General features: G+C 49.1%; 1 protein-coding gene across 4 annotated transcripts in view; it reads right to left on the bottom strand.

Annotated features, from left to right (window-relative positions):
- Positions 1-15,561, bottom strand: part of meis2a (Meis homeobox 2a) — a 76,771-nt gene that overhangs the window by 1,862 nt on the left and 59,348 nt on the right. For 2 of the 4 annotated variants that reach the window (XM_086154975.1, XM_086154984.1), the window contains exons 10-12: positions 4,441-4,499; positions 2,601-2,711; positions 2,001-2,099 (exon numbers count right to left, since the gene is read on the bottom strand). In XM_086154975.1, coding sequence (XP_086011101.1) covers positions 2,041-2,099; positions 2,601-2,711; positions 4,441-4,499 — 229 coding nt within the window. In that variant the 3' untranslated portion in view covers positions 2,001-2,040. The remainder of the gene's footprint in view (positions 1-2,000; positions 2,100-2,600; positions 2,712-4,440; positions 4,500-15,561) is intronic. The other 2 variants (XM_086154994.1, XM_086155003.1) reach the window with 1 other exon arrangement.

Genomic DNA, 15,561 nt, shown 5'->3' with positions numbered 1-15,561 from the left:
GAGAGAGAGAGAGAGAAAGGGACAGCAAAGGCTGAGATTAATGACTAGTTTCATTGGTTGAAAGCTGTGCCATTTTCTAATACTCTCTTTCCACGTCACTTAATTTGAAATGCACATGTTTGCGAGAGCAGGTCTCTTAAAACCTCACTACCAGGGTCATAAAATAAATAAATCATCCCGAGCGTCGGGGCGTGATGGGGCGCCCTCACCTCCGCGCAACCTGCGGCGACTCCCGTTAAAAAGGCCCCGGCAGATGTTTTTGACACCGTGCGTTGGTGATCTCCAGCCGCGTACGCCGCAGTCATTCCGTTAAGTAGATCCCAGACCCCCGTTCCTTTATTAACAGGAGTGGTAAAACCATCTGAAGACAATAACCCAGGGCAAACTCTATCCCCTCCCTCCATCTCTGCAGGCCTGTTTCCCCGGGCTGGCCGGCTGGTCGCTCACGTTATGGCACAGCAGTCCTGCTCAATGGCTGGTCATAATTAGGTACCAAATATACCATATTGTGTGGCTGTGTAATCAAATCAAGAGAGAATAATATTCCTCTGTATTAAGCTATTAATGTAATTGGTCATGAAGCATAAAGTATGTTGCGTAATTAAATAGTCTCAAAATTATATAGCCCCGTACTAAGAATTAGCCAACCTGAGCAAATGTTGTCTCTGTGCTGTTTTAGGGAACATTGCTTCCTGATTTTCCCTTTTTTTTTTTTTCTCCTCCGCTCCCATTAGCAAGGACAGGAGGGGAGACGAGCGAGAACGACGGAGAAAGAGCCAGAGAGGCAAAGGACCGGAGGGGTGAAATGATCTCTGTCGGCAGAATTGCCGCTTTGACCCTTTGGAAAATCCAGCCCCCATTTACATATAAAGGGTTCTTTTAATCAAGGTAAGTGTTATTATATCGTGGCTCATTGAGCAAAGGAGTTTCGGCGTTAAATAAAATCTCGGCTGCCCCGCCGCCGTCGGGATGTGATATGTCTTGATTTTTCAAATGTCAGCACTGTGGCAGTTAGTGGGAGTTGCAATGGCCAGCTAAATCAGACTGCTGCCATCCAGCTGTATGAGAATTTTGTGTATGTGTGTGTGCGTGTGTTAAAAGAGAGCCACACACACACATACAAAGACTGGAATCTGTATGTGTGAAAGAGATGCCCTCCTTTTAGATGCGGCCATGCTTGTGTCTACAACCTTATAAATTTATCTCAATGCCTCTTCGCTCTCGTCCGTGAGACTCGGGTTGGGCTCGTCACCGGCCCCCGCCCCCCCCCTTAAATCGTCTCCATCCAGTAAAAAATAATCAAAACACCCCCCAACCACCTCTGCACGCACACACACACAAACACACACACACATTCCTCCCTCTACACAGCTCAAGCCAAACCCCCAGTGAAGGATCGGCCGTGTCACCCACAGCCCGTATATCTCGCTCGGGGACTGTAATGTACTGCAGTGTTCCCGTCTTTGCATATAAGATAATTTGGGCATCCATCCTTCCGCAGACAGATTTATGTCACTCGGAGGACAGTTTCACTTCTCCTTCTTTATCGCTTCACTGGAGCCTGCTTAATTTCTCCCCGTCAGCCCATTCCCCAGGAGATGTTATTTTTTCCCTAAATGTCCAACATTTGCATTGGCTGTCCGAGATGGGGAGAGCGATGGCGCTGTTGTGATAAATAAATTTCTGCATGCCAGGTTGTTTCTTCCACTCCTTCCTCTGTTGTCGTTCTTGTTGTCTGGCGCCACAAGTCGGGTCTCCGCTGTCCAAGGACGGCTCCCACGTTTTCCCAAGCCAATTCATCCTGAAACCCCCACCCTCCACCGACCTCTGAGAGCATCTCGCGGAAACAGCTCCGCTTCTTTGTTTACGGGGGTTAGTGCTCATCTGCCATCTCAGTATGGAGGCCGGTGAGGGGAAAAGATACGACCCGCGGCCCCAAGGTGGAAACAAACACAAAAACCCAAAAAAGAAGAAAACAAGGTAAACAGCCCGGTACTTACTTCCCCCTTTTTCTTTGCGTTTTGCTTTACAAGATGGAGGTTACATGTAGTGCCATTGCCCATCCATGCCCATATTCATCCCCATTCCACTCATAGGCCCTAGAAAGAGGAGATAAACGCCAGAAAAAAAGGGGGTCAGCAGGAGTCTGAATATCACAGAGAGGTCGGTGAGGACCCCCGATAGAGCAGACGAGGATGGTTAGCTTAGGATAGGAAAAGGCAAGGGTTGAGGGGCAGGGGTGTGTGTGTGTGTGTGTGTGTGTGTGAAGGAGTTTCTTTTATTTGTGATTTGCATTCAGCAAATCCCTTTTTATGATAATTGTCCCCCCCCCCCGAGTTGTGTTAGATTTGGGGAACAAAAACAAGCAAGACAGGCAGCAGACAGTCTGGGGAACACCAGGAAGAGTTTTTAAAGAGAGCGTCACTGCAGTTGCGTAGCTCTTGTTAGTATTAGGTTTCCAGGGCTGGCTTGGGGGATCTGCTCCACGCCAGAGGCAGATAAATCTCATGCTACAGACAAGGCGATCGGCGTTGATCGTCCACGCAAGCCACGGCGGGGGGGAGAGGGGTTACTCGGGGAAATGACGCTGACTGACTTACCGGCCGGTCGGATCCCCATATGTTGCTGACCGTCCAGCACGAAGCTGCCCATTGGCTGGCCCTCTGGACTGTACGCTGCTCCTTGGCTCACTGAAGGATCAAGAAGAAAACCTGATTGTAGTCAAAACGTGGACATGAAAAAGGGAGGGGGGGGGAGAAGAAGAGAAAACACACCAGACAATCAGCAATTGTCCCAGCTCCAGCCCAAACATACTTTAAGACATTGTGCTCATGTTTGTGGACTGCATTGACTGACGCGTGGCATGCAAGCATGCATACAGTGGGCCTCCGTGCATGCAAGCACACACACACACACACACACACACACACACACACACACACACACACACAACACACACACAACACACACACACACACGCACACACACACACGCACAAATGCACAAACGCACACAGGCACACACCGGCACGCACACAGCGTCTGTCATTCAAAACCATATTCACAGGAGAAACATTGTTCTACTAAGAGAAGAGAAGCATGCAGTTTGACGGGATGGGAGGAAACTCTGCAAAGGCAGGCCATTCGCCCGATTAGCACTAAAAACAGAGGTTGAACATAAACTGTGCGCTGTGCATTTTGCGTCTTCGAAATGCGGAAACCGTTCCCAATTCCCGAACTGCGTGCCGATATTTCTCTCTGATCATCGAGCGTGATACGTAATCAATTTGGCAAATTTGCATTTTGTTTATTTGTTAGGCTTAATGAACTAATGCTCTGCAGAGACAACACAAAAAAGAAATGACAGTGTATTTTGTGATTATAGCATATTATCTTGGATAATCTGTAATTCCTGGAGATTAGGGGAGATGTTCGGCATGCTATTTCTGTAGTGGCACGCATAGTCTGCATGCTGACAAAAAAAAAAATCTTTACAAGAGAACGTTAATTTTAGCAGGTCGCCCACACTTTTTTCTGAAAGCTTCTCATTTCAGTTGAGGCTCATGTTTGTTTGAAACATCCCCACCCCGGCGTGCTGGGGCCTTTTGTCATGACGGGAAGCTCGCTAATCAACAAAAACAGCTTTTCCCTCCTCCAGACAAATTATTTGGCTTCGCTTAGGTAATGTCACAGTCAATGAAGCTTAGGGTGACTGAGTCATCCCACAGCATCACGGGGAAACATGGCTAGCGCTTTACGTATGAACACTGCATGTCTACACGGGAAGTCAATGCGCCAGACATTGTATCCATCTGATTTAATTACATATATTTACATCAAACTCCTCATCAGGTTGATAGAATTTCATGACTGAAAATAAATAAACCTGATGCTGTGATTCTAATAAAAAACACCCAAATGCAAATAAAGAGGAAGAAAAAAATCGTGAGGCATCTCTCGGGGTGGGGATTTTTTTTTTCAAGCATAAAAAGCGAGAGGCCCCCGCGCCGCCACCGCCGCCAACCCCCTTCGCATAGGATGAATATTAAGAACAAAACATCCTCGAAAAAAGTAGATAACCCATAAATTGCTGGTAGCATTTCTGGCACTCCTGCGTCCAATTAGTAATTCGTAGAGAGAGAGCGAGAGAGAGAGGGAGAGAGAGGGGGAGAGGGAGGGAGAGTGCTAATATACCTCTCTCTCCGCTTACACTGGGAAATCTCCAATTAGAGTCAATCAGCAAAAATGGCCTGCTGAACACATCACATTGAGAAAATGGTAAAGAAGGATGAGGATGCCGGTTTTAAAAAAAAAAAAACAAATAAGAAACTTCTAGGCTGCAGGCATGGAAGAAAAAGATGGGGAAAGGGTGTCTTCATGCCGGGGAAAGAAAAATCCTACTGTATATCGGCCGAGTTGTTTTTTTTTTTTTTTTGTTTACCTGCTCGATTCGACTGGTCAATCATGGGCTGTACTATTCTTCTTCTGGCATTAATGAACCTGGCAGACAGAGAGAGAGAGGAGAAACCAAACGTTAAATCACCCTCGCCTCGCATTCACACACACAGAAAAGATTCATCACAAGTGGCCACAAAGACAAAACAGTTTTGCATGACTTAATGGCGACATTAGCCGACGAGTCCTTGAGAGAGGCACTCGCAACAAAACGCCGACAAACAAAAGGGCAATTGTGTGCCGACTTGGGAACCCAGTGAGGGATACTTTTAATGTTCCTTATGATCTATTCGCCCCTCTTTTAATAAAGCTTTTGATTACGTTCCGTTGCTATGGGCGGAGGAGACATTCCTCAAGTATTAAGTGCAGCTTGGGCACAGAGGAACCCTGGTCTCGGCCTACCCCCTCTATGCTCCTTCCCCGTTCCCATTTCTCCTCGCAGACGGCGGCGTTCGCCGGGCCCGATGCACACCACGCCGTCTCCGCGGTCGTTTCCCACAAAACAATGTTAGTTCTGCAGGACCGACTTACATCGGGACCTTAAAGTAAGCTCAACCAGAGAAAAGTGGAGGATACAAATGGCTCCTTTCATTACTCCCATCATTCCAACCCCCCCCCCCCCCACTCCACCCCCCTTCAACTCCACCCTTTCCCTCAGTGGGACCCCAACTCTGGCTGCATTGTAGAGGGTTCTGCTCCCCTTCCAGCTGTCCAGAAATGAGGACCAGGCATGGGCCAGTCCGTGCTTTCACAAGGTATTGTTGTGTCAGCGAGCCCATCAATTAGGCTGTCTGAAGTTTTATCACCGCCATAGCAGCAAATAAGTGCAGCTCCACAAAGCCTCCCCAGTCATCCCCGCTCCTGTGGCTTTTCCAGCGTGGAGCCCGAGGTCATCCGGAGGTGACTGCCAGCCGGGGCGACCATTTTAACTCGGAAAATCGGGCGCCCCGGGCCACGTGGAACGCAAACTGACCACTCGGGTTCGGCAGCACCCCCGACCCCACCCCTATCCATTTCTGAACCCCCTCTTTATTTTCATCCCGTTCCAAAAAAATCGGGGCGAGCGCTGCAGGTTCAGCAATCTGGTTGATATTAAATGCAGGTTTTGAGTCACCTTTTTAGGTTTCACCAAAGCAAAGGAGAGGGGAAAGAGGGCCTCCCTGCCCTCCTCTGCTCCGTCGGCCACAGCGCCATCAGAATGGCTAAAGAACTGGTCATTAGAAGGAAGGGAGAGCTGGAATCAATTTGGGCTTCTAATCCTCCATGAAGCCCCCGATACCTGCCCTTACCTTCTCCAATGAACTTAAATGCCTGTAATCTGCCGGGCTCAAAGTGACATGGTTAAATGTACAAAATGCACGGTTGAGAAAAGAGAGAGACACGGCGCTCATTTGCCAGGGGGCATCCAGAGTGCAAGTACGCAGGGGTGCCACAGGCCTCGAGAGAGGAAGAAAAAAAGAGAAAAAAAAAAAGATGAAACGCATCCAAATGAAAATAAGGAAGAACGTCAGACCGGGGAGGGGGAGGCCAGGCGCGTGACGGAGGGAGCTGGACTAGGAACGGTCCGAGTTTAACTCGGGATATGCGAATTAAGGGAGGGCTGAAGATTTGGTTTTATCTACAATGGAAGAATTCTTTTAAGGCAAAGGGGACAAAGCGAACGCCTGCAGTCTCGCGGAGAGGAAGACGCTTCTAGCATCAAAACCAGCTGAGCAAGTAAACAGTACGCCATCCTTCCCTTTGAGCTCGGAGCACGAGACAAAATATATGTTCTGCTTTCTCGCTTTCGAGACGCACCGGGGGGAAAAATCTGAAACATGTGCATTCTTACCTATTCTGGAACATAACCATAAACACATATTAGGGAATGTTCTTTCCAGGTGCTAAATTTGCCCATAAGGTTTCCAGCGACTGCAAAGTGAAATTCCATATTCCGTGGAGCGGGCGGAATGATCAAAGTAGCATTTATACATGCTTATTTTGTCCAAGTTTGCTTTATAGAGGCAGTGCTCTTCCTTTTATCTGTTTTTCAGACAGGCGCAACATCAGACGTGCACGCGTTGGTGTGAAACAAGCACACATATAGGCAAATCATTAAAATACTTTCTGTGACTGTTTACACTGAGATCGACCTGCTTTCGTAAACATTTCCTTGAAATCACAGCGGCGCCGGCATCCACGGGCGACAAAGTTCCGTTTTTGTTTTTTTGTGTGTGTGTGTGCGCCGAACAGTTACCACGGCAACCAGGAGGTGACGTGGTGCAGCGGTGGGTGTGGGGTGACCGGGGACCCCTCCTGCGGCCTCAGAGCACCTCTTATCGCCCTGGGTAAAGCCAATTGAGATTATCAAAGCCGGGCCTGATAACACTGTTTTCCCCCCCCGAACCGTGAGCCGCTAATGATGTGTGCTTGGAACAACATGACCGGGGAATCCTCTGGAGATGGGAGTCAGTCAACTGGGATGGACGGATCTGAAGACCCACAGCCCCCGGAGAGACACGGAGGTTGACCGCAGGGACTCCAAATTCCTAACCACTTGCTAAAATATACTCGCGTGCTGTAAATCTGAACATCAACACCATGGACATGGCCGCAACCACCGCCAGCGAGTTCTTAGGCTACCCAGAATACCGGAGGCTCACAGGGGACACTAGAAGCAAACCTCCGAACGAAAGCCCCTGTTTTATTATCTACATCTGGCGGTCGAGCTTATTATTGGCTGCCTCTGCTCAATGTTAGCGCACAGAAACACCGTACTCAGAGAACCCCTCAGCATGGGAACTCCATGCTGTCTTCAAACAAATAATTAAAGGCGAGGTCCGGGGGTCACGCGGAGGTCATTCCTCGGGATACGGCTCAGAATGTGTACATTAGCCCAGGAGAGAGGGAGCCGGTGGGAGCCGGTGGGAGCCGGTGGGGGCCGGCGCTCCGTTGCCGTTTAATGTGGGTAACTGGCTTCCGCTAAGCTATTAAGCCTTAAACACATTTTCAAGTTGTGTATCAAAAACTGCAGCTGAGGCGCTAACTGTGCTTTGGAGCGCGCGTGTGAATATGTATGCACATGTAGGTCGATACATGTGTACGCACATGTCGGCACATTCTTTAACCCACCGCTGCCGATTGGTCCACGGTAGCTCTTCCTGCCGACATGCCCTGAGATGGTATGAGGAACATTGCATCGGAAAATACATCGGGCGGATTTAGAACGCGTCTCCGCCGATCACCCGAACCTATCTTCATGGCGGGGGGGGGGTGTTGCCATCGCACCGGGAAAAACGGGGCGATATGAAGGATGGAGCCAGGGCGGCGGGAGTCCACTTGACACAGGCTCTCCTCCGGGCTGGATCAACACGGCATCCGCGGCGACTAATATCTGCTCGCACACGAGGGGGCTGGGCTGTTAAACGCCCTGGCTAGCATACAATGTTATGCTATACCTAGTGCGTCTGTGAGTGTGGAGGAAATGACAGAAGGCGGTGTTCGGAGCCAGAGGAGGAGGCTCGCTGAATAGTTTCTGACACACAACACGCATTTGACCACCTTCCAATGGCCCCTCCCTTGAATGCCATCATTCTAGTAATGCCCCTACATTGTTGTTGATAACTCTTGCAGAAGACTGCTAGGAAATTTGAAAAACCAGTCGGCCTGAACCCTTTTTTTCTCTCCTCCTTGTTTCCACATCTTAATCTGTCAGAATCTTCTTGCGTCCGCTCGACCGACTTCAAGCAACACCTGGTAACTTGCTCCTGTTGTCAGCATTCCTTCCCTGAGAAATCGTCATGCCAAACCACCCTCCCCTGGAGCGCAGCCGAGGGAGCGAGAGCGTGAGAGGGAGGGAGATGAGAGCGAGAGAGAAAGAGAGAGCGAGAGAGAGAGAGAAAGACTCGCTGCACGGCTGGCCAATCGCTATGCAGAAAGGAGGGAACCCGGCCAATCAGGAGTGGGGTCACTCGTTTGACGAGTTTGTGATGAAAGAAAGAAACCGAGCTTGAGTTAAAGTGAGGCAGGAGAAGGGAAGAGGGAAATACTAAACATGTCTTCGGAGAGAAATGAACACTAAGTGTAGATCGGCGAGTGCCAACAATGGAGGGGTGATTAATAAAGTTATGATAAGGAATTTTTTATAAGCTTTTTGCATACACGCGTGTATTCCAGATCCGGAGAGCAAATCCACCACTCTCCCTCTCTCGCTCGCTCTCTCGCTCGCTCTCTCTCTCTCTCTCTCTCTGCCTTTTGCGAGAAGTTTAGATGCAACCCAATCTGAAGGCAAACGTGCTGAACTGAATCTCTGATCACCGCTTGCAAACATGACAGTCCTCTGGTTCCCATTAACGCTCATTGCTTCCATGCTTCCGCCTCTGACGTGAAAATAAGGATTCCGAACCTCCAGCGATTGAGACACATCTCGGGCGGAATCAAAGAAGCGACGCTCTAATTTGATCCTCTCCCCTCCAAAAAAAGGAAAGACGAGTAAAAACACCCGGGCGTCCTTTGACCAGGAAGTGCATGCAAATTAACCCCATGACGAGGGGTGTGTTTAGTATAAGCAAACACTAATTATGGTCCGTCGGACAGAGGTGCAGTCTGGGGCTACTGACCCTCCAACACTGATCCACTGTAGTGTCAACAACACTGATTGAATCAGCTCACATGCCCCCAACAGCCCCCCCGCAGCAGTTTATACATAGCTTGCCAGTAGCCTGAGCCCTACAGTATCTGCGGCTTTATCGTAAACTATCACAAATAAGCTTTTCACAGGCTCCATTCTTCCAGGATGAAGATAAAAGACGACGAGATAGCGGCGGAACGAGGAAGCTTCCTCCGACTCGTCCCGCTGGTGACGGACCCCCCCCCCCCACACCAACACACACACACACACACACACACACACACACACACACACACACACACACACACACTTCGCAATCCACTTTTTTTTCCAAGTTAAAACAGGAGTCGCAAGGTTGGCGAACATTACCTCACCCCAGTGTTTGATTTAGTGCAGATGTGAAGTGGAGCGATGCGGGGTCGTTTTTTTGGGAACGGCGGAGAGGGCCTGCGTTTAGGGCAGCCGCTGTGTTTACATAGTTTTACCTCTGTCTCTTTCTCCCCTTTTCCCACTCCCTCTTTCTATCATACCCTTCTGCACACTTCTTTGTCTGACTCTCAAAGGGGCACTGGTTCACCTCTCCTCCTTGGACTTTCACTGACCTGCTCTTCTTCTTCACCCCTTTCATTGCTCTGTTCAGACCCCCCCCCCCCCCCCCCCCCCCCCCCCCGCCCTCAATATGAGCAACATTTGCACTGTTCCGTCCGCGTCGGCTGCTGAAGTCGGCCATGTCTGAAATCCGAGGGATGTGCGAGTCATTAAGGCTCGCCTGGAAAAATCAGACAAAGAATTATATATCTGCGTTGCAAACTGGCGCGATTTAACAAGCAGCTAATTAAAATAAATCAATAGCACTGCGGAACGCTCCCCGTGTGTGTGTGTGCGTGTGTGTCTCTTTCCTCGCTCCGGTTTTCCATCAGCACCAAAAAAGAACACCACGGAGTGGAGCGTTATGCTATTTGGGAGCTACCGTCCGTGCATTGCAATGAAAAAAAAATGAGGATTCGCCAGCTGGTTAAGTGGAATATTTTTTTTAGAATTGAAGAAATATTATAAATAATCCCCGTCGACTTTCCGAAAAACAACGAAACACCCCCTGCCTCTATCTATCTGGGGCCTCCCCTCTTCCTCCCGTCCAGTGAGGGCATGTCACCCTTGGGCCTTGCAGTCCAGTGGCTTGACCCCTACATGGCGGGCTGTGCGGCCCCAGCTGCTGACTGTCCATCAAACACCTCCAGAGTAGCGTTGGGCCAGGAAGACCACGCTTGTTGCCCCTTTGATCAGGCAAGCAGCAGCTTGCTGCTCCACACAGCAGCACTTTGTTCCTCTGTCTCCTCACCACACTCTGTCCTACGGCGCAAAAAACACCCAATCCAGTGCAGAAGTGGAGGGATAGAAAGGAGGCGAGGAAAAAAATGTGGGGTTATGGAGGGAGGGCTTTGAAAAAAAAAAAAAAAAAAATGCCCATTTTTTTTCCCTCCCTACAACATCAACAAGCTCTGACAACAGCAGCGGGGGTTTTTCTTGGCCCTGACACAGCTCTCAGGCATCTCTCTTTTTTTCTTTTTTTTTTTGGGGATGCTTCACCCTCCCTTCACTTTAAGAGATATGATAGTTATTGTTCAAATCAGCCAAGGTGAATAGAATGGGCCGAGGCCAAACCCGCCCCAGGCGTCAACACACCTGTATGAAAGAGGCCTTATTGTAGCAAGCCGGCATGGTTAACTTGCCCCGGCTCTACCACTCCTCTGATGTTCTGGAGGGGGTGGTGATGGTGGTGGATGTGAGGGGGGGGGGGGGTCGGATTGTCTCTTCTTACTCTTTCAGCCAGACAGACCCCTAATATTTCCCTTCATTAACCTTCCTTTTCTCAAACGCTGGCACCTCTGCCCTGGAATGTTTTACTTTATGTGTTATTCTTAAATAACACCGGCAGACCGGAGGATTAAGGAGAGAGTGGATACCCGTCTTCCCCGTTAACAAGGCCCCTCTTCTCTCCCTTAAGACAACACCTTATTAACATGCATAGGTGCGCAAAAAAGGTGTTCTCCGCCCGTCGAGGAGCTGAGGGACCCACAGCTGTGTTTTCCCTTGTTTAAGGAGCGTTTTGAAACCATCCAGCGTATGTCAATATTAGCCCCCGTCAAAGGTTCCAGCGCGCAGCCCATGACAGAGGCTGTTAGTGCTGGAAGGTACTGCTCATTCCTCATAAGCCGGTTTCTCACCTTTTGGGTGGGTGAGGGCTTCCTGCTCTCATGCAGGGCCAGCAAGAAATAAAACAGAGACATGCTGGCAGGCTGGCACAGACAGCCAGACACGCACACACAGACACCCACACACAGACACCCACACACACACACACACACACACACACACACACACACACACACACACACACACACATATACACAGACATGCATGCACACAGAAAGAAAAGGAAGGAAGAAAAAATAGAAAAAGATGATGAATCCAGAACTATCATTACAACCGGCTGTCTGTCACTCCTCCAGAGGCTTGTGTGTTTGTGTGCACGTGCACGAAAAGTCTCACCCCTGTCTTCGAGATTTGCTTTCTTTTTCCCTCCGATAAAGCCCGGCCTGCTGTTGGCGTGGGCCGGCCAGGTATTATCTTCATTCCCCTCCGCCTTCTATTGGTTTAAATCACATGCGTGACTTTTTACTGTCCCTCTCTCTTCTTCCCCGCTCTATCTGCCCATCTCTTCTTCTTTCAACCCTCCCATTGTCTCTCTCTCTCTCTATCGTCTTACGCCCCCCCCCCACCCCCTTCGTTCTCAATCCTTTCCTCCCTCTCTGCCGGGTAATCGAGTGCGAGATTCCGCGACTCCGTGACTCCCCCCTCATTGTCGGATATCAAACAGGGTGGCTTTGTGGATTACCAGGGGAAGCCGATAATGACATGATAGAGGCGTGATATTTCAAACAAAATTGAGTGTCAATTGCCAGCATCGTCTAGGCAACACAAGTGTCTGCATTGCAGCAGCTAAGCAGGAAATAAGGCCAATCTATTTCCTTTGCTTCATATCAAACGTCTCTGTCTCCTTCCTCCTTTATATGGCTATAATGGGTTCAGCTCAAAGAGAAGATGAGGGGGCCTGCCAAGTGGGGTCTCAATAGCTGTGTGCTTACACAACACGACACACACATCCACAGCCTGGTACACTTGTATGCGATCAACCGCACTCATGAGCAAGCTGCGCTTTGCCTCAAAGGTAAAAACCAGACCCGTCAGGACACGATGTTGGCGAAGATACCGTGATCTGCCTCGCCACTCACTGACATCAACCAAAAAAAAAAAAAAGAAAGAAATCGAGATGTTCTCCTGCCCGTCACTACGTTCACACCTTCGCCACAAATGGACCTGGACGACTTCAACCGCGACACACCTGAGTGAGCGCGCCAGACGCTGGCGCACACTCACGACCACAAGAGTCATCGGTTAAATGTTGTCGGCTTCCTTTTGACTTCCCTCCTGAATAATTAATTGGAAGTTTCAATTGCTCATAATTGCTCTGACATACATAACCATGAACACACCAGCTCACAAGTGCAGGCACGGTCAGGAGCATAGTTTAGGGCTAAAAAGCCCAGCAGCAGACTGGAGATATAAATAGCTGTTGTTTGTGGAGGGGACTGCTGGCAGAGGCAGCACAAACACTGGAGAACAGACCACAGGGACTCTTGATGTGTCTGGTGGCCTGAAGCAAGTCCTTGGCTCTCAGATCCGCTCCACCACTGACTGTGCACGGCCTCCACTGGACGCCGAAAAAACACAACAATCTCCGTGTCCCGTGCTAAAGCCAAGTTCAATTGAGCGTACAAAGCGGAATTTGTGTTTGAATGTCATCAATAATTAAGAGGGTCTGGATATGACCCCAAAATATAGGTGACCTCATTTTTCTTCTTTCTTTCTGTTGTGAATTGAAACTGCTATTTCATTCACAAAAACATGTACCTATATATGCCATTTTTTCACATCACACCCTTAAGAATGCTTAAGAAAGCCCCTGTGTAACAAGAAGATGACAAATCAGATATGTCTTGCCCCCCCCCCCCCGCACACACACACACACACACACACACACACTGGGGAAAAGACCTTTCTGGCACCCTCCCCTCTGCGCAGACTCCCAATTGAAACATCATTGTCGGTAATGGGAGGAATAAATATTCATATGGCTGGGAAGAAAGAATCCCTAGATTAGGGTAATACAGCATGGCACTTGCTACTCTCCCCCCTTCCCCTCACCAGCTCTTCCTCTATCTCTGCATCTTGTTACGCATGTAATAGCGTCGGCTAATAGTGTCTAATTCCTCCGACTGCCGTTGATAACTTCATCGAGACGGCTTTGTGTGCGTGTGGAGAGAAGGCGGCGCAGATGTCCTCCAAATTGCAAATGACCAACTTTGATATCTTCAAGACTTGAGGCCGTGATCCAATCAAGAGTGGATTGGTTTTGTGGAGGCGCGCGCACACAAACACACAAACACACACTCACACTCACACACACACACATAAACAAAACACCCCACCTTGCTTGGCACAGACCTCCGTAGATATCTCATCCATAACAGGCCTGAACCGGGGCAAAGCATGGCTTGAACAAACAAAGGGCCATATTGATTTATAGGGACTTCCATGATGGGCTTGTTGGCCTGCACCTCGAAGCCGCAGAGGGCAGCGGGCCATGAATCACAGAGCCAGAAAACACACGGGAACACATGCACAAACAGGTAGACATAATAGATTGGAGTGTCATTGTGGATGTGAGTAAAGAATGCAAACTTTTCATATGAAGTCTGAGCTGACAGGAGGAACTGTCAGAAGGCGATTTTGATGATGACACAACGCAAAGCAGAGACCGTTCTTAATTACGGATCGTTTCCCTAAATCCAAACGCAGAGATGGGTGGAGGGAATGCAAGGTATGAAAGATTGAGGTTATGAATAACAGAGAAAGAGTTAGAGAATGAGCATGCCTGGACAAAGCGAAAATACCTTGTAGAGGTTCATGGAGTTTAAACAGCTCAACCTAAGAAGGAGCTCCTGTCCTCCCTGGCTTCACACACACACACGCACACACGCACACACACAGACACACACACACACACACACACACACACACACACACACACACACACACACACACACACACACACACGCACACACACACACGCACACACACACCCTCAAGGCCATTCTGTTACACCTGGTCACCTTTATCCCTTTTAGTCCCCCACACCCTCAGCCTTCTTTATAAACACACACAACGTGCTTGCACACAAACCTATACACAATATTCTGCTCTTTGCAACCCCCCCCCCACACACACACACGCACACACGCACGTATGCATGCACACACACACACACACACACATATATGCGCATGGAGCAGTACCCTGTGGCTAACGCACAGCTCCCATGGCTATCTCCCTCAGCAGATAAAACTAATTATTCCAAATCTACTCTGTCAGGTTGTCTGATCCTCTGGGGCCTTGGTTTAAATCTCTCACCGTCTCAGTGGTTCTCTCTCTCTCTCTCTCTCTCTCTCTCTCTCTCTCTCTCTCTCTCTCTCTCTCTCTCTCTCTCTCTCTCTCTCTCTCTCTCTCTCTCTCTCTCTCTGAGTCGCAGTCAAACCTGGACTCAGTGCCAACTGACCGCCGGAGTAAAACCCGAAACAGAGTGACTCGCCACAGGGACACATATAGCATCGCGGCAGCTTAACCGCATGGCTCTCTTTGTGAAAACAGACCTTACCAAACAACTACGATAGCTACGCTTCTTTTTTCCACAGCTTATATAAACGACTTTTAAAAAAAAAAAAAAAAAAAAAAAAAAAGACAGCTTCGATCGCGCCGAATAATGGGTGAATGGGGAGGGTCTAAAAAAAGATCCCAAAAATGCATGACATCATCCAGTACACAATCCCAAGGACTTATGCACCTATTCAGATGCTTGGTCCCTCTGGTGGAACCTGCCATTGGCACCCATGTTGGGCTTTAGGGCTAAATAACAGGCCAATATCCCGGGCTTTCCAGCTGCATGCCCTGAAAACCCATGGAGAACCTATTCGTCCTGATGAGCTCTAAAGGCAAATGGAAGCTCATAAACAGACTCGACTGTATAGACTTTGCATTTTATCTTTCGGTAGTTTCCCCTTTTATGAGCCGGAGACCCCTATAACGGGGGAATGAAGGGACGGGAGGATGGCAGGGAGCGAGCGGGGACGACGGCGAGGGCGTTAACAAAGAAGACGGCGGCAGAAAGAGCAGGGGAATAAGAATGAGGCACAGGTTGGGAGAATGAGACAGGGGAGTCCTAGGGTTACAAATCTCGCCGCTATTCTACTGAGTGACATCTTTGCTCGTTTGCGGCTGCTCATTAACAAACAATACGGCTGTGAAATTGGTTTAATGACAAAGTAATAAAATTGCTATTCTGCTCACAGATGGCCTCAGGCGCAGGGAGATTCTGGCAGG

The sequence above is a fragment of the Fistularia commersonii genome, chromosome 1 (assembly GCF_037954325.1).
Source record: "Fistularia commersonii isolate RoL2024-O1a breed Wild chromosome 1, RoL_Fcom_v1.0, whole genome shotgun sequence".
NCBI classification, from domain to species: Eukaryota; Metazoa; Chordata; class Actinopteri; order Syngnathiformes; family Fistulariidae; genus Fistularia; species Fistularia commersonii.
The sequence above is the reverse complement of the archived record's forward strand: the minus strand, read 5'-3'. Positions and strand labels throughout refer to the sequence as shown.